Raw genomic sequence first — 23673 nt, 5'->3', positions numbered from 1 at the left:
TTATGTTCAGTATAGCAGTGGCCTGAATGGCAAATAAGTCATTAATGCCCTTATTAAGAACCAAACAATCTCAGAACACCTGCGCCATAGTGCTGAACAATACCTGTTAAAGTAAGTCTGTGAGGAGAAAAATTGTGAATGTCCAAGTAATCAGTCACTGTGTAAAGCAAACATCTCAGCTCTCAAATATATAATACTATTGACAGCATGTAGATAATGATTCTTCAAATTTCATGATACATAAGTTGCGAGTTGGCATGGATGAGAAATGAAATAAAATGCACTGCCAGGTTTAAGTTTGAGAAATTGTTGTCTACCTGGGCATTGGGCTGTGATGCATGAGACACTGTTGGATTTAAGTTTGCGGTTTTGGGCTAGTGTTTTTCCTTACTTTCCTTCTACAAATATATGCTGAACTCCAAAAGAAATTATATGGAAAGCTCAGGAAGCTTCTGGACTGAATACAGAATAACTCATAGTCTAATGTGTGAAATTACAGCTACTGCATTGCTTGCAGTAGTATGTAGGTCAATGGGAAATACAAGATCTGTTAAGAAAGGATTGTAAAAAGCACGTCTACATCTAGGTCATTAGGGAAATAATTCAAGAATTTACATAATACTTACTCAGATTGTTGCACACGGTTTTGTTACAGCAAGCATGATGGAACTCAAGATGCTGAATAACATCAAGATGCTGTATAATTTTAAGGTCAGTTTGAACAGCAATTTCTTGGGTGAAAATATGAAGTTAATACTGAAATTGGTTTAATGTGTATACAGGCCAATGTGTTCAATGACATTCGGTTTACATCAAATAAATGTCATGGTTTAGATGTCAAATTGATGTCATGTGGACATCACATTGACATCAATGATTTGTGTGATTGATTGAAATATTCAGCATCGCGTTAGTTCAGTCAGGCCACATTAGTCACGCTTGCATCAGCCAACAGTCAGCTGTTCCTGACGTGTACCAATCCAGTCTTGACACCTATCACATGCGGTCTATTTAAATTCCCATTCTTCAGCATCTCTTCCGTCGCATCGCTGCTTGCAATTAACTCCCTCCTCCAACCCCAACTCCACCAACTGAACCTGTAATCCAATCTAACTTTGTTCTTTCTTTATAGTCTCTTCATTGGAAGCAGTCTCTATCACATTTCATTTACAACTCATGTAATTGTGAATTGTAATTATGTATGCATATAATGGTTCTGTTCTGTAACCCAGGGGGGTTTGTCTTGCTGCTCTCCCCGCTCTGTCCAAGCATGGCTGCATGGACAGTCGTGTGGAGTGTTGCCCAGAACATAACCATACCGCCAACACTAACTTTATGCAATATAATTGTTATAAATATACTTGACGGAAGTGGTCCTGATTGAAGTATAGCACAATAAGAATTCTTTGTCAGCCTGATTAAGTTTAAGTAGAATTTTTTCTTAACTGAGGCCTTGGACAGCATCGATTTGCCACATCTCCTTTTGAAACATGTCCCAGTGGGCAAATGTTGTTCAAAAGACCTGAAATTGACATCAATCATTGACATAAAAAAACAGCTCAAATATCCAAATCAAACTGACATCAGAAACTTGGGGCCCTATTTTAACGATCCAACCGCATGGTCTAAAGTGTACAGCACAGTTGCGCTTAGGGCATATCTGAATCCCCTTTTGCTAGTTTAAGGACAAGAAAAATGGTCAGCAGTCTAAAAGTGTAGACACTGTTCTCTTAATGAGTAATGGGTGTGTTTTGGGTGTAACATGCCATAAACCAATCAGAGTCTCATCTCCCATTCCCTTTAAAAGCCAGTTGCGCTCGCGCCATGGCGGTGTTTGCTATTTAAATGGTGCAATTGAAATTTTTATTTTATTTTTTTAAATGTTTGTGTGCTGCTGCGCATCCCTGTGTGTGTAATAAGCAAATTGTATGCACGTTGTGCACCCACCTATAGGCACATATTACTAACGCGCTCTTTAAATAACAAAGAAAAATATTGCACCAGCCTTTGGTCAATGGCGCAGTCTATTTCAGTTGCCTCAAAATAGCAAAGCACCAGCAATGCGACCTGAACACACCTCGTTTTCAGACCAGCACGCCCATGGGCACGCAAATGCATTTGCCATTTAAACAACGTGGTGCAGGACGTGAAAATGATAACTAGTGCAGGCTGAAACTAGCAAAAAACACTTGCATTGCGCATGGCGCCCAATTGAGCCGGGAGTGAGATAGGACCCTTTATGTCCACTTCACATCCACACACTCATGTCTTTCTCTAATACCCATTCAATGACAAAGCTTTCTCTGCTGTTTAACAACACACCTGTAGATACAAGAATGTGTTTCAATAAAATATGACGTGCTATGACTATTTCTGGTAGTTTTTGTGTATGGATGCTTGTACCATGTGGTATGAAAAGATGCTTTGATTCAGAGGTGGGACCAAGTCATTGTTTTGCAAGTCATAAGTAAGTCTTGAGTTTTTGCATTCAAGTCCCAAGTCAAGTCCTGAGTAAAGATAGGTAAGTCCAAGTCGAGTTGCAAGTCCTCAACTTTATTCTTCAAGTCTTAAAAAAGTCATTAGTGCTGTTTGCCCAAAGTAGTGTCTCTGTATTAATTCCTACAGTAAATAACAAATAATAAATATAATAAATTAAAATAAAAATAATAAAAAAATAAAAAAAAAATAATAAAGATATAATAATAAGTGGTGTTTCATGGAGGAATGAATCATTGTTTGTGAACAAATCGTAGGCCTAAGTGAATGAATACTTTCTTTCATGTTCACCATTTCTTTTGTAAATGATTCAGTGATTTTAATAAATCAATTGAGTCAATTAATAACTTGCTAATACGTAAATCAGACACTCATTTATCGCCACCTACTGACGTAGGTCAGAAATATAACTTTAATGAAGCTGAAAAGTAAATATATAACAATAATTATAATATATGAGTTAATATGTCAAGTTTATGAGTAGCCTATATGTCATGGCTGCAAATAAACTGCACGTGTCACAATTATTCACACCAAAACTGTATATTCAGATTCTCAAATATATGTAAGTGAATGTATTTTGTGGCTCAAACTAATTCATAATGATCACAGTTGATGGCTTAGTTTAGGGGTTATCTGCTACCATGAAGCCTGTCTGATTTACAACACGTGAATTCATCCATTTCTTCTGAAAGACATGAAAGTGCGTGGCTTGTAAACAGGAAGAAAAATAGAGTGAACTTTATAGGTTGGCTTTCTAAATATTCGCGTTTGACGGGAAAATTTTTTTTTTTTTGAAAGGTTTATTACGTTTCCATATACATTGGTGTATATTATTATTATTATTACTATAAATGATTTATAGTGATAATGTGTATTTTAAATGTCTGAAACATTAAATAGCCTAACACATTATGTGGGTGAAAACACTGACAAGCGCTCACTGGGCAAACCCCTCTCTGGCTCAGTGTCAAAAGCCACGCTAATCGTACCAGTGTTATCATACGCTTCAGTAACCAGCCTATCACGACTCTGTTTTCTGTTTTTAGAAAGTAGGCATAAAGACTTTCCAAGTCACAGGGCTCAAGTCCAAGTCAAGTCTCGAGCCATGGTTGTCAAAGTCTAAGTCGAGTCACAAGTCTTCTTTGATTATGTCGAGTCAAGTTGCAAGTCCTCAAATTTGAGACTCGAGTCACAGCTCTGCTTTAATTACATTTACCACTGTAGCACGCATGGGTGGGTTTCAATGGCCTGTCCTTCTGGTTTGCAGAAAGCACATACGTGAAATAACAGCGGGTGGAAGGTGAGGTGACCCCATCACATGATGAATGAGATTTTTCATAATTTGCCAATATCTAAAAAGTCACTGATTATTTATACAATCAGTAAAATGGATAATTATGCCACAATTGATATATCAGAGAAGTACACACACACACACACATACTACTTAGTGTGTTATAATTGCTGTCTGTGTTACCTGTGTGTGCCAGAATGCTAGACACTGTGGGGGGCTAAAAGGATGCTGGGATACATTCAGAGATAACAGCTTGTGTCTGCACAAATAAGCAGAAAGAAGGACTTTCTCTCCATCTCACACTCCAACAAAGGCAGATGACAAGACCACACACAGATACAAAAGCTCATCTAGCAAAAACAGGACAGGGATGACAGACACATTCAGCTCAGGCAGTGCTTCAGAAACAATCAGATTTCACACTGAGACGATTAGCAGTGACACTCGGAGCTTTATGAGGCTCTCTTGACAGTTTCATTGAGAAACAGCCAACAAAAATAGACATACCTAATGGGATTTCTCTTTTACTCGCACTCTTGCTGTTTTCAAATTGTATTACTTCCTTTCTTCTTTGGAACACTATTTTTTTAACTGGTTTTGTACCCATAATGAAATTCAGTGGGGTTCAAAATGACAGAACCTCACTGGCTTTCATTGTATGAAAAAAATAAAGATTTTTTTTTTCAAAGTATCTTTTGCATTCCACATAAGAAATTCATACAGGTTTGGAAGGACATGAAGGTGAGTAGACGATGACAGATTTTCAATTTTATTATGTGGATTATCCCTTTAAGTAGTTTAGGGGTGGTAAAAAAAAAAAATACTAACCCTTTTAGACTTGCACTCTATTCATTTGCTGCTTGTGTTCTTAAAAAAAACCTAACACTAGCTTTCAAATCTTTTTGTATTCTATCTATTTTCTTTTAATTTATTATATTATTTAAAAAACTCTTGCGATGCGTACTGCATTTAGCTAACTGAGACTTGTTATAGCACTTGTATATCATTGCTCTTTTGTTGATTTTAATTGCTTCCATTGTTCTCATTTGTAAGTCGCTTTGGAAAAAAGCATCAGCTAAATGACTAAATGTCAATGTAATGTAAAAAAACAAAAACATTTATTAAAATTTATATGACTGACTTTTAAATTACAGTGATACAGCAAGTATCAACTGTAAAGCTTGTGGAAAAGCAGTAATACTTATTTGCAAATTTAACAAATTTACACCTGTTTATCCTAGTCAATAGTTTGATTTGTAATAATTTGATTCTAAATATTATGAGAAACATGCATTTCACTGGAAAATGAGCAGAGCACCATGCTGATTAAGCTTGTTACTCAGGATGAATGTTGAAAAATCTCTTTAGGCTACTATTTACTATATATTATTTATTGTTATGTTATCTCAAATAGATATTTGATTGGTGTTGCTTATTTGCTGACCTCAACTAATTTTCTTTTAAACATCAGTTAAAATACATTTTTATGTTGAAGGCCATAGGCCTCTCCATGAGATAAGCCTGATGAGACCCAGGCTATGAAATTCAGCCAGGCTGTCCACATTTGATCATATCCTCTCTTTTCTTCTAACCTGCCTGACAGCAGCTTTATTAAACGCACTGAGAAGTTGAACCTCACAGGGCTCACAGAAATAATCTCTCTCTTAAACAGACCTCAGTGAATGGCTTGGATGAGATATGGAGACAGAGGTTGATAATGAATTATTTAATACAAATTGACTGAGATAAATGACCGGGGGTCATGCCTATCTCAAACTTTGTCCATTTATCTATGTATATATAATGGAGTTATTCTGACCTACAGTATAGCCTATATATAGCCTCAAGCAGACTTTGACCATTAGCTGAGGTCAGGGTGTACTATCTAAACATTGAAGGAATATTCCTTATAAGTTCATCTCAATTGACAGTACAAATATTAATATCTTAATATATAATAGTATATTAAGAAAACAGTCCCTTGTTTTCTTAATATAATAATAATAATAAATTTAAAAAGCAAAAATTGAGGTTACAGTGAGGCATTTACAAAGGAAATAAATGGGGCCAGTTTTTAGAGGATAGTAGAAATGTGAAGGATAGTAGGATAGTGAAGGATGTGAAGGATAGAGGATAGCAGATACATTTATAAAAGCACTTCAATTTGTCTGATAAAACTGGCTTTATTACTTGAGCTGTAAATGTGTTCCTGTCATTTTTATGGTGATTTTAAGTGTTGTTTAAGTAATTTTTAACTTAAATTTTTAACTTAAATTTTGTATTTTTTATTTTTAATTAATTTTAATAGAATAAAACTGGTAGCTGTAGTTGCCAGAATAATTCTGTAAAAAAAGTAAAACATGTATCATGTAACAATTATGTAACAATTTTACAGAATAACCTGTACATTTTACAGTTGAAAATAAATAAATAAATCCAACAGGCCTTTTCAGGTTTTTACCATAGAATTTTTGGTCTTTTACTGTTAAAATTACAAGTCATTTTTACAGTGCACTAAAATCATGTTAACAAGCATAATGTTTATGTTTGTGGCTACACTATAGAAATGGTGGGTATTTTAATGTTTACAAACTGGCCCCATTCACTTCCAAATTGAGTGACTCACAATAATCCAGATTTTTGCTATTTTTAAAGAAAAGGAGGGACAATCCGATTATTTTGTATTTTTTTCTTTTTATTTTATTCATGTATGTTTTTGTGGTTAACAACAGTATGCCTTGAGTGCTACTGCTTGAGCATAAATTGTACTCAACGGAATATTCGTTTTCATGAGACTAGAGAAGAACACTGTCAGTTATTTGTATTTGAAAATGTCAGCTCATGAGCTAAGTGTGTCAGGTGTGGGAGATATTGTTCACCTCAAATGTACAGGAAGCACCAGAGATTCTAAGTGACCCATAAATAATCTGTTCTGTTAAAACAACTCAGTTTGAATCTCTGCTGCTTCCTGTACATTTGCGATGAGAAATATCTCCCACGCTCTCCATCTCCTCACAGGAAGTTCATGGAGCTGCTGAAGAGGATGCAGGAAAACTACCATCTCCTATATCATTTTCATTAGATGACGTAAACATAATACACAGTGGGACTTATTAAAAATAACAATGTGCTTCTGTGTGTGTACATAAACAACCATCACTAAGACTATAACAAAACCTTAAAAATAAAAAATGTAGAACCTCTGACCATTTGCATCTCTCATAGGACAAGTCTGACTCACTCCGTTTCTGTCTCTGGAATCTGTAATTCCCGTCCAAAAAATCTAGCATCGCACTCTGTGTCCATGCCATTGGAAATAATTATAACAGTACGTTATGACATTAAAGAGTATGATGATTTAAACAAACACAACATACACCATGTTATTTCCACTTAAATTTGAAAGGGTTATATTTCCCGTGGTTATAAATATCTCATATCGCAACATTTTTTAAGATCTGCACAGTACACTACTACAACTTTATGAGTAACATTTAAGTGTGTACTTTTTTTGTAATTTTGTTATGTGCTTTCATTATTTTTATTCCTTTTTTTTAATATTACTTTTTAGGTTTATGTTTTAATTTTTATTGATTTCCAGGGCAGTCAATTTGTGCTTCATCCTAAACTTATTTGTGTTAGTTGCCAAGACAACATTTATGTTGTTTTTAAAAATGTTAAAGTTTTCCTATTTAATAAAAAAAAAAAAAAAACTTTTATTTTAAGCATTTTTAATGGTTATGGTTTTAGATACAATATTTTATAAGGGTTTTTAAAAGGCATTATATGTATGCATAATGATTAATTAAGAATATCCTTATAATTCATTATAAATATACAGACTTTATGGTGTTACCAGATATTTTCCTACAGAACAACCAAAAAACTGAGATAAAAAGAAAGATGGAGAAATTTGAAGGCCCAGAATCAGTCTGAATGCAGTGAAATAAGCCTCCAGCAGACTGTTTGGAGATGCTTAACTGCTCTATTCATCAGGGCTTCACAGAACTTGCTCATCCCAGCCGCAGAGTGTGCCTGTTTCTAAACACCCATCACATGATGCCTTGTTCTCCAACCACAGCTTGCTTAACAACAATGCTGCTGACCAAACCCAGCTAAGTATTTGCATATCATTTAGTAACACGCTGTGCATTCCAGAAAAAAGAAAAAAAAAACTTCAGAATCACAAGCTGTGATTTGGCTTTTAGCTTGCAAACAATGATTTAAACTCTCAGGGTAGTGAATGTAATATAAATCAGCCCTTACACAATATTTAAAATGCTCTCAAATAACGAATACAGATCTGCATGATAAAGTAAATAAGTCTATAACAAGACTGCTGGTGAGAGGGAGAGACTGAGAATGTGATCTTAACATGACGCAAGCCAGAATCAAACCTGTATTCCCGTGAGCACATGGTCTGCCCACTATGCCACGGCTCTGATCTATAACAAAATTTTGATGTACATGGCATGTTGAAAATGTCATACAAACCAGCCCAAGTCTTTGAAGGCTCCAATCTTTAATAAAGTTTGCAGTCAATCGTCTCTTCAATGATCAATGCTCCCTCACTATCTATGTGTGAATGCACCGGTTCATGAAGCATGTAAAGCTGTATCTGTTTACAGCTCGAGCCGAGTCCTTCCCAGCCGAGGCTGGCTCTCACTCTTGGCCTGTGCCTTTGAAAGATGAAGCCTGCCAAGATGCTTTAATGAACCGTAACGCAATTATGTAATCCACCTTCAGTGAGGAGCACTAGAACGATCTCCCATTTGTCTGGCGACCCTATGCGCTCTGCATGCTCAAGGAAACAAGGCTCCGAGGTAACTGTCGTAAAGCATAGAGATGAACCATTTTTTCTATTGAGGACCGGAACACGTTACTGGAACAGCAGATTTTGATTGTCCTGGAGCAACAATCCTATCAGAGTTTCAGCATCATTAACAACTACTAAAATACACTGTCAGAAATGCAAAAATCTGTAGTTTCAGCTCATCACTGGGACAGTAACCTAAAAAATAGATATACACCCAGTAATAGGTGCATATTGGTAGCTTGGAATAGTATTATGTGCCCTTAAACTAGTACCATAATCCCAAATAATGTACACATTTACCCCTTTAAGGCTACTTCCCAAATGACAAGCTGCTGGGCTTTTTTTTTTCTCCAGTGCAATAAACAAATGATAAGTTGATAGTGTACACGTCCTTTACATCCTTGCAATCTGATTGGTTGATGGGGAAATTGCTCCAGAAGCAACAAGGACGCTGATTCAGGTACATGTGACCCAGAATCAAATCACTAAGGGCTGTAAAATCTCATAACTTAAGGGTGAAGGATTTTATGTGACCACGCTGTTAACCAACCAGTTGGATACATTTATGAATCGAGTCATGTATAATAAAAAAAATAATAAAAAGCATACATCAAGCTCTGCAAGCCAAACTGCTGGATTAACCTCATTACACTCAAGGAAAACAGATACAGTACACAAACACAAGTTGGCTTATTCCTAAAGGGAAGGACGACAAACATCACACACTTACTGGGGCGTCATGTTGAACTAACTTACCGAATTTCCTGTCCGCGAGTGCAACGGCGAGCGCGTGGACAGACAGCACGGCGAGGAGCAGCGCGCGCACAGAAGCCATCCTGCCCATCGAGCCCAAACAGCTCTCGTTAATTCGGCATAGCGCCTCTCACGTTTCAGGGGTGATGTGATTAGAGCGGAAGTAGGTCAGAGGCGAATGAGATTGAGGATAGTGAGATGACTGATGCTCTGCTACCCCGGGTCCTGTACTCAACTCAAGAGGCGCGAGGAGCGTTCAGCACCACGGTCAGCGCCCCGCCTCAGCCACTGACGTCACTAGCTACATGCGCTTTCTCGATGTGTTTTTTAAGACTTCTGCAGTCAGTTGTATTTAGTTTGAAGCGATGGACCGCACTTCTCTTATCAGGCAGAAGAGGTTGAGGGAGGTTATCTCCGTGGCTCTCGAGCGAAGTTATTTTGCTCAAAGATTGTGCCCCCTACCGAAACTCTGGTGTGATGTTCTTGACAAACAACGCACTACAATAATAAATCACATGCCACGTGTGTGGCGAATAAACAAGTCAAAGGTATGCTATAATCTAGCATGTCAAACAATCTCCATTCATACCCTCTAAAGCAGAGAAAATGAAGATTACACAATGGACTGATAGCAAAGACTAAATGGTTATGGGTTCAATTCACTTTTTTACTTGATTAATTAAAAGATGGGACAGAGTTTTAATTGAGCATTAATGGGAATGTATTACTAGGGTTATGTGAAGAAAAGCAGACATCAAAAAGGAGAAAAAGAGAAAAGAGGAAAAGTCTCAATCCATCCATTTACTTTCAGGTTTGAGCAACAGTTTCTTCAAAATCAATTTTAATCTTGTGTGCTTTTTCTTTATTTCACACCATGATTATAAGCTGTGACACTGTAAAAACCTCAGATTAGAAAAAAAATTCACATACATATCTCAGTGTTTACATTTAGCAATTACTTGTCTGTACACTTCTAGTTTATTAAGGAAAAGTAGTAGTATAACACATCTCAGACCAGTATTTGGAATGGATCTGAGGATAAAGCAGAAAAGGTAAATAGGAGGGACATGTTTCATCAAAGACACCTTAAACGTAAGTATCTTAAGATATACCAGATTCACTGAAATGTCTTCAATACAGAAGGTTTTAAGTAGATTGATAAGATTATAACCTACAGTTATATGCAATGGAAACAATGTTGCATCTGAAAATGTACAAAAAAATAATAAAATGAATAGTGATCCTAGTGAACCAAGATGACGTTTTGTGAATGTTCTTATATACAGAGTGGAAAACAAAAACATGCAAGACAGAGAGAACAAAATAAGGAATAAAGGATTTTGTGGGAATATGCATAAACTCTAAATTATTAGCTTGTCAATTTAACTGTTTGGTTGTTGGCATGGATTTAGGATGTCATTCAGCATCCTGACAGTGGATTCATAGATGGTCCTAAGATTGAGAGAGAGAGAGCAAAACAACAATAACAGTTGTACAGCCATCAATGTATATAGGACTCCGACAGCTTTCACAATATGACCTCTAAATCTTTTACCTCTGTATATTGTCAGTGTTTTCTGCAGTGATGTTGTAATGGCTCTGTGTTTGTCTGCGTACAGACAAAGCAATTTCCTTCAACTCCACAATAAATGCATCGGCTGTAAGGAACAGAGCAGAAAGGTAAACAATCATGTACTCGTAGGATTTTATCAAAGAAACAAATGAAACTAAGTCTCATTTTTCAGTTTATATCACTCGTTCTTCTCCAAGTCCAACACCACTGGAGTAGTTATATGCTTTAGGCTGTGTGAAATTAATTGGGATTACAAATCTTTGAGAATGTGTTCAAAAGAATATTTTTTTTATACAAAGTTCTCACATTTTTACTATCAAGCATTCAGGTGTTGGAACCAAGTAAAGGCCTTTTCACACCAAGGATGATAACTATGAAGTTTTAAGAATTGTTAAAATTTTGTGTGAACAGGGAAGGCCAAACCATAACTACAATGATAACAACACAGAGGAACAAATCATTGGAATCACTTTCAGATCTATTTTTTTTCCCCAGCTGATGAATGATAATCAGAATCCTTTGAAGAGCTTCAGCATTTAAAGTGGAGAATGACATATCCATAGATGCAGATGCTAATATAGTTCTAGTCATCTTTACAGTTATTTGTCTTGGTGTTTCTTGGATGGGCCTTAACAGTAGCAAAAAATGAGTAACAAAAACTCACATTGTTTGATGATGGTCAGAATGTGTGTAACTGCAGACCATTGTGTGATACTATCGAAGACCTCTGACTCAATGGAGGAGATTATTTCAGACAGAAAAAACCTAGAACATACCAGAAAATGAATCAGAAGTGTTCAACAGTATAAACAAAGGCTTTTAGTTCTAGCTGTTGTTTAAAGTTACCTGGTAACAGAGCGAGCACAGGAGGGGTGCACATGTATCCTTTCTCTAAATAATTTGCCTAGGGGGTCCCTTGAGATTTTCCTATGGGTTTACATAATTGGGTTTTGTAGTTTATGAATAAAACAAAGTCTGTGATAAATATAAATTGACAATACTTGGATGTTTTGCTGTGCAATGTAAATTACACATAGCCATACTAAAAGTGGAAATTTTAAAGCAGTTATGTTAATTTTAGTGCTGGGCAATGATTTACCTTTTAGTTTTTTGTTTTTTTTTGTGATTAATCGCATGATTTTTCTGCAATTAATCGCGATTAATCGTATTGTTATGCACAAAATTCAATAATGAATTCAAAAGTAGTGTATTGTTCACTTTTAAAAGTACCGCTGTATGAACAAAAGTGCAATAACATTTGGTTTGCAAACACATTAAACAAATAAGGTGCTTTTTCAGCAGTATTCCCTTTACATAGTAGCAGTTAAAATATTTTTTTGTAAATCTCAACTTGAACATTAATGTGATCAAATTAAAATCTCCTTTTCATTCAACTTGTGTTTACTTTTTGTGATGGTGTGTCTTGAGGGAGGATCATATGTGCCGTCATTCATTGCGATCCTACGAACGTTCACCTGTTCTTGAACTTAGCAAAAAATACAACTATAAACAGAATTAAACTGTACAAAACATATACATTTAGCCAACTTAGCCATGTTAGAACACAAATAATCAAGACAAACAACGTCGGACAGGCAAATTATGTAGTCTTGCGAATCCTGTTGCTTCGCTTCTGAAATGCTCCAGGTGTGAGTTGGCACCGCATGGAGGACGGAACATAACCTCATCGGACCCGTAAAGTGCCACCGACATGTGCAGTGTAAATAACTAATGTCTACACTGGACGCAACAAAACGACCATTGCAAATCATTTGAATTTTGTGACAGTACGTCATAGATGGAATGAGGCAGCAGTTTACTGTTGAGGATTTGTCGTGTCGCACTGCATCCAGTGTAGACAGCATCACCGCTCATGTCCGGTGTAGACACGGAGTCAGGCCTAAATGCTGTCATTGGTTGAGACGCATGATAACGCCCATCCCAAACCAGTATTGATCAACATCCCACCACTCCTGTGACCCATGGTTTGTCTGTATATGTATTCAGAGCCAGTGAGCAACAGACTTTCAAAATAATAATAATAATAAAAAAACTGCGTTAATGTACAATAAAATAATTGTTGCCGTTAATTAATTAATGCATTAATGCGTTTACTTGCCCAGACCTAGTTAATATTTTTTTTTATAATGTTTATAATGGGTAACTACACAAGAACATGTGGGTGTAAATGTGTGCAGTTCAAGTTATTCTTACAGACCTTATTTTAAACAAGAATTGAAAAACCCATAAGAAAAATCTCAGGCAAATCCACTGGGTCCTCCGGGTTTTGGCATCACAGCTGCAGCACTCTATTGTAAACCTTTGTGGGAAGGTGGTCAAACATTGTATCTTGACTAAACACAACTCATACAATCACTGGGCCCTAGATCAGCATAAATACTTAATCCTCACCTGTCTGCAGTACAGAGGCAACATGCTGCAGTGAATGGTCTCTGAATTCACTGTCTCCTACAGAAACCCGCAGCACATTCTTGCACACTGTTAATCAACTCTGACAATGATACAGAAAGGGAAAGAAATTATATACATCCAACACAAAATCTTATGTGTCTGCACAACTCATTGTGAAATTGGATTAGTTTTAGGATTAGGCCGCATGTGTTGTCTATCATTTTCAACAAGGAAAGCACTTTTTTAATATACAACGTTGTATAAAGCCTTCAAATGTTTTGCATGTACACAAAGTTTTTTGGTAAGATTTTTGTTTTTGTTTTTGAAGCCTCTTATGCTCCCCAAGGCTGAATTTATTTGATCAAAAATACAATAAGAAAGGTAATACTGCGAAATATTATGACAATTTAAATTAACAAATTGCCAACAATTTGACAAAAAAAAAAAAAATTCACACTGATCATTCCACTCACTTCTATGGTCTTCCTGCTTAAGGACAACTGTTGCTCACTGCTGGAGCTGGCCAGAAAACGAAGGACTCTTTTCTCTACCCAGGACACTGAATGCTCCAGGGATTTGAGGAACTCCCGTTCCTCTGGGTACTATAGGATCAGAAAGAGGTGCTGATTATGAGTTTTATTTGTTCAATCTGAAAGTGAGCTTACAGACCATTCAGGCAACTACTGCTTGTTCTGCAGTTAACAAAATCCAAGTCATGTCCAATGAAAACCATTTGCACAGTTCAGCATAAGACAGATAGAAGACATCAATACTGGATTATAAGCTTGAGATTCTGAGACCTACTTAAACTGCTGAAATGAATTGTCATGTCACCTCAGTGCTTGAGAATGTACAGGTAAAGTACTAACAGACAACTTATTTTCTTTAAACCTCTCTTCACATCTTAACATCGCTTGAGTGAGTGTGTTCAGTAAATGTTGGCTTTGTTTGGAGTGTGAAGGACTGAAAGAGTGAATGCAGTGGGGTTACTGCAGTACACTCACTTTGTGCTGAAGATGGATACTGAGTCGGCCATGGAGGATAAAAGCTCTCAGTGCTGTCTGAATGTATTCCACGCTGACCTCTGCTCCGCTCAGGGAGGAAAACAACAGTGACTGCACACATAAACAAAAGCGAAATTACAATAGTTCCAAAAAGATAGTACGGTTCAGAGCTACGCATAAAAATAACTTAAAAACTTTTCAACCAGAATATTTAAGTCCTTACATTAAAGTTCACACAAACTCTTTTCTCAGCTGTGGCTGTCAGTCATTCGTTCAGCATTTAAACCCTGGTCACGTTCGGTTACGACAGTCAGCTCAGTAAAGCCTTCTCCGAGATCATTCTGTTCCCCCATTATTATACTTGATTTGTAAATACATGTCTATGAATTTGCGTAAAGGACTTTATCTTCTTGCCGGAGTTTAATGTTGTTTTGTTACTTGCTACCGGCTGTCTGTGAGAACAAAACACAGGCGTAGAAAAGACTATACATTTTTTTTAACATGCACAGTAACTGAAATTTAAAACTGTTGTAATACACTACACATCAATTCCTCTTCCCTTTGTGCTTTCCACTTTTTAATGCAAATTGCTGCGTGCTGTGCGTCACAAATACAGTGCAGCACAAAGTGCTTACAATGTGTGCATCTGGTTTGCAGAATGACGCGCTTGAAGCAACACGGAGTCACAGCCTGATGCCGTGTTGCTTCTAGTGCATCATTCTGCACACAGGATGCGCACATTGTAAGCACTTCGTGCTGCACTGTATTTGTTTTGTCCTATTGTATCTATCATATGTTGTTGCCTTATTAAAAAATATGCTATACATTTAAAAGAAATGTATTTTAATTTTATAGTATATACTTACATATAAATACATTCATGAATGTTTTTAATGAATTAATTTTATAATAATACAAATAGAAATGTGTAACATTTTACCATATTTAGTGCAACACTTATTTGTTCCCCACAAAATATTTTTTCACAATGTTTGGATTTCTAAAATTATTGTGCACTGATTCTTCTAGAATAACTTTTGTTGCCGAATTATCCACTAACCTAGTTTATGATAAATTTTATTTTATTTTATCTGCTGACAGACACGTGCTGTGTTGTCATCCCTAATTGTCAGTGTCTGGTGTCGTGACACTAATCTATTCTTATTTTATTACTGACTGTTTACTTGTCTTTTTTTAAATAAATTCAATTCAGAGTTCGAAATCAGAGTTCTTTTTCAGAGTTCTTTTTCAGGCCCTGATAAAGGCAGAACATTTTAACATAATATCTGAAGACCTCAGTAAATACAACTTCCCTTGAACAAAATAATTCTATAAGCTCATCACAGCCTTTGACTAATATAATAAAGCCAAAAACATCATGTCATTTAGCTGAACGGCTTTGTGCAGCAGTATCTTCAAAGCAAGACTTGTGAAAATTACCATGTTGATTTTGTAACTAATGACAGTAATATCACAAAAAGAGTACATTAGCACCAATTCTTTGTAATAGCAATCATCAAACCTCTGCACTTTCCATTTGTTGAGGGCCTTATGGAGCGGTCTGATCTGATCAAGCGGCTGTGTGAACAGAGAGTCTCATGTTGTAGGGTGCAGGAGCAGATAATCCAGATAGTCTAGGCCCAGATCTGGTTTCGACTCTTCTCGCCCATCAAAATGCACTTTGCCAGTTGTATCTTCATCACCTTGCTGACAAGTGAGTGATCATAAAGGATATGAAAATACCATAAAAACCTAATGACCCCCCCACCCACCCACCCAAATGGACACTTTATTTACCGCTCTCACAGGTGCAGCCACCACAAGCCAGTTCTCTATCAGCTCCACAATATGGCTGATCTGCCCCCAACTACAGAGACACTCCACCGACTGACTGTATGATGTCACAGCGGTGCCCGCTCTCAAACTCCTCAAGTGAGACATCACTTTACTCCTGCAGAGAGGAAAACACAGTCATGCAATACACCCAGACTGCCCTACAGATCGCTCTAAAGCCTTGAAAACACACTCAATCCCACCAGCATTAAAGGACGCCTATTGGATCAAATGGGAATCAGAATTGGCATTTCACTTTTGAGCCAACCTGCTGTTCTGGGGAGATGGCTGAGACACCATGCGGATTGTGCTAAACACTCAGCAGGAAAGAAGATTTTGAAATGCTCTTTTCTTCATTGAACTGTCCTTTGCACGAATAATTACAGAAAATTACAAAAAATTACAATTCAGAATCATCTTATGTCAAGGGGGTGTTTTAATTAATGCACTATTGGTTTAAAATGGGGCATTTAACAATATGAGCTGCACTGAGGGGTAGTTGAGGGGGAGAGTCCTCCTAACCTCAGAGCTGGAACAGCAGAGGCAGGAAGTAGAGAGGCTAGAAGAATGAGAGGGGCTTTACACCGCTCCTCCTGCACACACACATATGCACAAAACTGCGTCATGTTGCAACCATATTGCACCAGCTTTAAAGATGTGATTAAAGTGTTCAGTTTTGCTCTTTGAATCGTCCTTTGGTTCCCTGTGTGAATGTGCGTCTTACCTGAAAGTTTTTAAGATACTGTGGCAGAACAGATGAGAACTTTGACATGGTGTACTCGAAGGCCTCTTGGTTAGCCATGAGAGACTTCTGAACACTCTTCCATAGAATGACAAGGTCTCCAGCAGGCTGGCCATGGAGACAGTGTCCTGCACTGAAAGAACTTCCTCCAACATCTAGTGGCAATGACAAACATAAACAATATTATTATTTATAGCTGTTTGAAGTTCCCCATCGTTGCTCGGCAGTTTGGAAAACATTTAAGAGATTCAGTTTTTAAAGAATATATGACTGTACATACAATACCAGTTGAAAGTTTGGTCTTTTTTAAAAGGAAGTAAATTTTTTCCCCCATCAGAGATCCATTAAATTGATCAAAACCAATAGTAAAAACTTTTACATTGTTACAGAATATATCTATTTCAAATAAATATTGTTCTTTTAAATAGGGATGCATAATATTATCGGAAAGTTATTGGACTCTGATGATAAAGGCTTAAAATGTTAACATTAAAAAAAATGATGCCGATATGCTTTGCCGATAAGAATAGTTGACATCATGTGCTCTCAGTGTGTGATAGTGATAAGATCACATCAGCAGTGTGGTCATTCTTGAAGCAAACCTTTGCCTGAATGGTGATTCGATTCACTGGTTTGGATTGCCGCATTTAATTTTAGAATACAAGTACAGACTGATACGTCCGGTGTGCGATAGAGTCAACCCTTACTTGCGCATGCAGCAGCAGCAGCCTCCCCCGGGTCCTAATGCCCACCCGGTAAGACCTATTATTTATTTAGGGCCTACTTGTAATAAAATAAAAGTAAAATACACAAATATCATTGATACTTGTGTTTCTGAATAAATAAAGTAGCATTGATGTTATAAAATTATGAGTATGTTTTGATTTAAAGGCCAGAAGCTACAGCTTACATGAATAAAAATCACAAACACGACACTTGTAAATTAAATAAATCATTTCATTCATACAGATTTATTAATTAATATGTAATGTATTTTTTCTAATGGATTATGAAAACTTAAATACAAGAAGCTCTAAAATATGATTTTTAGAATTTTTACAGTTCTTCTTTAGACCATTAATGTTAAATCCACAAATAAAAATTTTAAGGTTTTAACTGCATCTGTCTGTTTTCTTTATTGCTAGATGCAAACTCATTATCTCCTGCACTTTGAATGCACACATAGGCACTTTCGGATCACCAGCATCAGCCTGACTACAAGGAGAACTTTCTAAAACTGTAGCATGACAAAGTAGGAAAAAATAGGCAAAAATAAGTACTCTAATATTTTGTATTAACAATTTTTTTTTATTTTTGTACTAAAATTTTAACAGCAAATTTGGTGAGAGAACAAATAAATTGTTTAATAATGTTAATCTGTTAATGGAATGTAATTTAAGCTCTTTTTTCATATACTTTCTAGAGCCATCTACTCTCTACAGCTCTTGCAGTACTTTGATGTCACACATATACAGTTGATTGAGGATGAACACGATTCAGGGCAACAACTCACTGTGTGATGTAGCCTACAGAATGTAGTTATTTGCCTCTAAAATTCAAGAGATTGGGGCAAAAATGTTCCTGTATGCGTTTTTGTCTCATATTTATATCATATGATATAGGTAAGCATATTAAATAATATTTTGTTAAATAGTCTTTTTGTTAATCTTTTGGTAAATTCTTTGGCAATTTGGCCAGATTCGATGTGCGATTAATATGTGATTAATTTTAATGGATTGAAAGCCCTATACATATATACATACATACACACACACACACACACACACACACACACACACACACACATATATGTATGTATACATATATATTAAACACTTATTTTTCATCATAATCATATATTTGTCTTACCTTGGCTGCCCATACAGCCTTGATCTTGAGGAGCATGCCCACAAAGGCAACACACACCTTTTCAGAGCTGTCATGGAGGCTACTCTTCAGAGCAGGTAACAGTTTTTCCATAAACTGTTATCCAGAATTAAAGACATGCACTGCAGGGCAAAAAAAACATGCTATAATAAGGCTTATTCATTCAAAATATATAGCACAAAAGTAAAAAGTTTAAATGAACTGTGAACATATTTAAAATGTATTTTCTCTTTCAGGTTAAAATGTCTTTGTAAGCAGTGCTAACCTCTGAACTTTTAATTAATGGTTGGGTACATTCCATTCACTCCAAGTAGCCTTTTAATTTGAAGCTCTAAAATGACTAAATCAAGCTGAAATTACTCAGGAGGAGACTGTCCTTTTCTCGATGTGTAAATGGCTTTAAATTGTTGCCCAATTTTTCTCCCCAGCTCTCTTATCACTTTGCTCAAGTGACTGATAAGACAGTTGAGGTTTTACTGTGAAGACGGAGCAGTGGACATCTGGAGAGGTTGTGTCATTGGCCAGCTGCAGGATGAGCTTCTCCAGGAGGTCAGTGATAATGGTGGATGGGATTACCTCCCAGCAATGAGCCAGGGCAGAACATCCACCCAGCACTGCAGAAGAGCACACGAGGGGCTGTGGGTCATCAAGGAGAGCATATAGAGACACAAAGGGTCAATTTGTCAGTTTCCCAAAGTAAAAATCCCAATCATTTTCTCCACAGGGAACAAATTTTTAATGATAACTTATAAAGTGATGCAGACAGACCTACTGTGAGCTAAGATGATGTTAACAGACTATCACACAGGTGACATTTCGAGCATCCAGGCTCTTCATCAGATCTTGAGCCAGCATGCTCGAAACGTCACCTGTGTGATAGTCCATTATTACATTTTTGTATATTTGGAGCCTAGGTGTGCCAACTTTTTTCTGTTTTCATTATCAATATATACAGGTCCTTCTCAAAAAATTAGCATATTGTGAAAAAGTTCATTATTTTCCATAATGTAATGATAAAAATTAAACTTTCATATCTTTTAGATTCATTGCACACCAACTGAAATATTTCAGGTCTTTTATTGTTTTTAATACTGATGATTTTGGCATACAGCTCATGAAAACCCAAAATTCCTATCTCAAAAAATTAGCATATTTCATCCGACCAATAAAAGAAAAGTGTTTTTAATACAAAAAAAAGTCAACCTTCAAATCATTATGTTCAGTTATGCACTCAATACTTGGTCGGGAATCCTTTTGCAGAACTGACTGCTTCAATGCGGCGTGGCATGGAGGCAATCAGCCTGTGGCACTGCTGAGGTGTTATGGAGGCCCAGGATGCTTCGATAGCGGCCTTAAGCTCATCCAGAGTGTTGGGTCTTGCGTCTCTCAACTTTCTCTTCACAATATCCCACAGATTCTCTATGGGGTTCAGGTCAGGAGAGTTGGCAGGCCAATTGAGCACAGTAATACCATGGTCAGTAAACCATTTACCAGTGGTTTTGGCACTGTGAGCAGGCGCCAGGTCGTGCTGAAAAACGAAATCTTCATCTCCATAAAGCTTTTCAGCAGATGGAAGCATGAAGTGCTCCAAAATCTCCTGATAGCTAGCTGCATTGACCCTGCCCTTGATAAAACACAGTGGACCAACACCAGCAGCTGACATGGCACCCCCAGACCATCACTGACTGTGGGTACTTGACACTGGACTTCAGGCATTTTGGCATTTCCTTCTCCCCAGTCTTTCCTCCAGACTCTGGCACCTTGATTTCCGAATGACATGCAAAATTTGCTTTCATCCGAAAAAAGTACTTTGGACCACTGAGCAACAGTCCAGTGCTGCTTCTCTGTAGCCCAGGTCAGGCGCTTCTGCCGCTGTTTCTGGTTCAAAAGCACACGCCTGTGCACGGTGGCTCTGGATGTTTCTACTCCAGACTCAGTCCACTGCTTCCGCAGGTCCCCAAGGTCTGGAATCAGTCCTTCTCCACAATCTTCCTCAGGGTCCGGTCACCTCTTCTCGTTGTGCAGCGTTTTTTGCCACACTTTTTCCTTCCCACAGACTTCCCACTGAGGTGCCTTGATACAGCACTCTGGGAACAGCCTATTCGTTCAGAAATTTCTTTCTGTGTCTTACCCTCTCGCTTGAGGGTGTCAATGATGGCCTTCTGGACATCAGTCAGGTCGGCAGTCTTACCCCATGATTGCGGTTTTGAGTAATGAACCAGGCTGGGAGTTTTTAAAAGCCTCAGGAATCTTTTGCAGGTGTTTAGAGTTAATTAGTAGATTCAGATGATTAGGTTAATAGCTCGTTTAGAGAACCTTTTCATGATATGCTAATTTTTTGAGATAGGAATTTTGGGTTTTCATGAGCTGTATGCCAAAATCATCAGTATTAAAACAATAAAAGACCTGAAATATTTCAGTTGGTGTGCAATGAATCTAAAATATATGAAAGTTTAATTTTTATCATTACATTATGGAAAATAATGAACTTTTTCACAATATGCTAATTTTTTGAGAAGGACCTGTATATATATTTTTTTATCAAGCACCCTGTTTGAGAGTTTTTCCAGTGATGTGCATGCTTTTGGTCTGATTTTGTTTCTACAAGGTTGTTAATCAAGGGTAAATGTTTTTGCTAAAGCCACCAGCCTGCATTACTTCAGCTTATTTTTTTAAATATTCATAACAGCCGAATTCCTCTTGAAAAACTACATTACTCATGATTCTGCAAAGAAATAGTTTTTTGCTTTTATTCAAAGTTTGTAATGTTGCGATTTACCTCGTAGCTGGTTGGTTTGGTTCATAGCTTATAATTCTCAAAGACTTTTTTTAAAGAATAAAGAAATACTTTCAGAACCAAGGCCTGAATGCAGGTGGACTCAGTCTCCTCTAGAAAAGAACCTGATGCCTTTCTCCATGCTCTGATGTAAATCTCAGCCACATGAACAGACAGCGTCCTGTAGGTACAGCAGGGGGAAAAAATCAAAAGAAATAGCAGATCATAATGCACAGTGTACTTTGATAGTACAGAGACCACTCTTATATGTGAAGGTTACTACTGAAGGTCTTGCTTGGCTTGTTTTAATAAGGACAAGTTTTGTGTGGAGAAGATGATTCTGTGTGAGTGATCACCTGATAACTCTGATACTCAAGTAGTGTCATGCAATTTTCCCATCAAATATGTAAAGGTCCATTTAATTTCAATTTTTTAAAGGTGTACTGAGTCATTTACTTGCTAAAAAGCATTAAAAAGATACATCGCAAATGACGGTCAATTCCACAGAAAGTCAGTTATCTGGACTCCCATCTTGTTAATACACCTAGACAACTATTTTCTTGGTAGGCATTTAATGTACATGCGCATTATAGAGTAAACTTCTATTGTTGTATCTGCTATACTTAGCATCTACAGTCGTGGCCAAAAGTTTTGAGAATTACATAAATATTGGAAATTGGAAAAGTTGCTGCTTAAGTTTTTATAATAGCAATTTGCATATACTTCAGAATGTTATGAAGAGTGATCAGATGAATTGCATAGTCCCATCTTTGCCATGAAAAATTAACTTAATCCCAAAAAAAACATTGCTGTCATTAAAGGACCTGCTGAGATCATTTCAGTAATCATCTTGTTAACTCAGGTGAGAATGTTGACGAGCACAAGGCTGGAGATCAATTATGTCAGGCTGATTGGGTTAGAATGGCAGACTTGACATGTTAAAAGGAGGTGATGCTTGAAATCATTGTTCTTCCATTGTTAACCATGGTGACCTGCAAAGAAACGTGTGCAGTCCCCTCATTGCATTGCATAAAAATGGCTTCACAGGCAAGGATATTGTGGCTACTAAGATTGCACCTAAATCAACAATTTATAGGTTCATCAAGAACTTCAAGGAAAGGGGTTCAATTCTTGTAAAGAAGGCTTCAGTGCATCCAAGAAAGTCCAGCAAGCACCAGGATCGTCTCCTAAAGAGGATTCAGCTGCAGGATCGGAGTGCCCACCAGTGCAGAGCTTGCTCAGGAATGGCAGCAGCCAGGTGTGAGCGCATCTGCACACACAGTGAGGCGAAGACTTTTGGAAGATGGCCTGGTGTCAAGAAGGGCAGCAAAGAAGCCACTTCTCTCTCAAAAAAAAAAAACATCAGGGACAGATTGATCTTCTGCAGAAAGTACAGTGAATGGACTGCTGAGGACTGTGGCAAAGTCATATTCTCCGATGAAGCCCCTTTCCGATTGTTTGGGGCATCTGGAAAAAGGCTTGTCCGGAGAAGAAAAGGTGAGCGCTACCATCAGTCCTGTGTGCATGCCAACAGTAAAGCATCCTGACACCATTCATGTGTGGGGGTTGCTTCTCATCCAAGGGATTGGGCTCACTCACAATTCTGCCCAAAAACACAGCCATGAATAAAGAATGGTACCAAAAACAACCCTCCAACAGCAACTTCTTAATCCAACAACAGTTTAAGTGAAGAACAATGCATTTTCCAGCACGATGGGAGCAACCGTGCCATAAGGCAAAAGTGATAACTAAGTGGCTCGGGGACCAGAATGTTGAAATTTTGGGTCCATGGCCTGGAAGCTCCCCAGATCTTAATCCCATTGAGAACTTGTGGTCAGTCCTCAATATGCGAGTGGACAAACAAAAACCCACTAATTCTGACAAACTCCAAGAAGTTATTATGAAAGAAGGGGTTTGCTATCAGTCAGGATTTGGCCCAGAAGTTGATTGAGAGCATGCCCAGTCGAATTGCAGAGGTCCTGAAAAAGAAGGCCAACACTGCAAATACTGACTCTTTGCATAAATGTCATGTAATTGTCGATAAAAGCCTTTGAAACGTATGAAGTGCTTGATATTATATTTCA

The 23673-nt window shown here is 37.3% G+C and overlaps 1 protein-coding gene and 1 pseudogene across 2 annotated transcripts in view; both read right to left on the bottom strand.

The window, feature by feature from the left end:
* The window catches only part of LOC109064506 (receptor-type tyrosine-protein phosphatase N2-like), a 184171-nt gene extending 174445 nt beyond the window's left edge, over window positions 1–9726 (bottom strand). The window contains exon 1 of one of the 2 annotated variants that reach the window (XM_042760507.1): window positions 9366–9726. In XM_042760507.1, coding sequence (XP_042616441.1) covers window positions 9366–9453 — 88 coding nt within the window. In that variant the 5' untranslated portion in view covers window positions 9454–9726. The remainder of the gene's footprint in view (window positions 1–9365) is intronic. The other variant, XM_042760506.1, reaches the window with a different exon arrangement.
* A 449-nt stretch (window positions 9727–10175) lies between these two features.
* Window positions 10176–19698, bottom strand: LOC109092779 (annotated as a pseudogene).
* Window positions 19699–23673: the final 3975 nt, after the last annotated feature.

Source organism: Cyprinus carpio, chromosome A7 (assembly GCF_018340385.1).
Source record: "Cyprinus carpio isolate SPL01 chromosome A7, ASM1834038v1, whole genome shotgun sequence".
Taxonomy (NCBI): domain Eukaryota; kingdom Metazoa; phylum Chordata; class Actinopteri; order Cypriniformes; family Cyprinidae; genus Cyprinus; species Cyprinus carpio.
The sequence above is the reverse complement of the archived record's forward strand: the minus strand, read 5'-3'. Positions and strand labels throughout refer to the sequence as shown.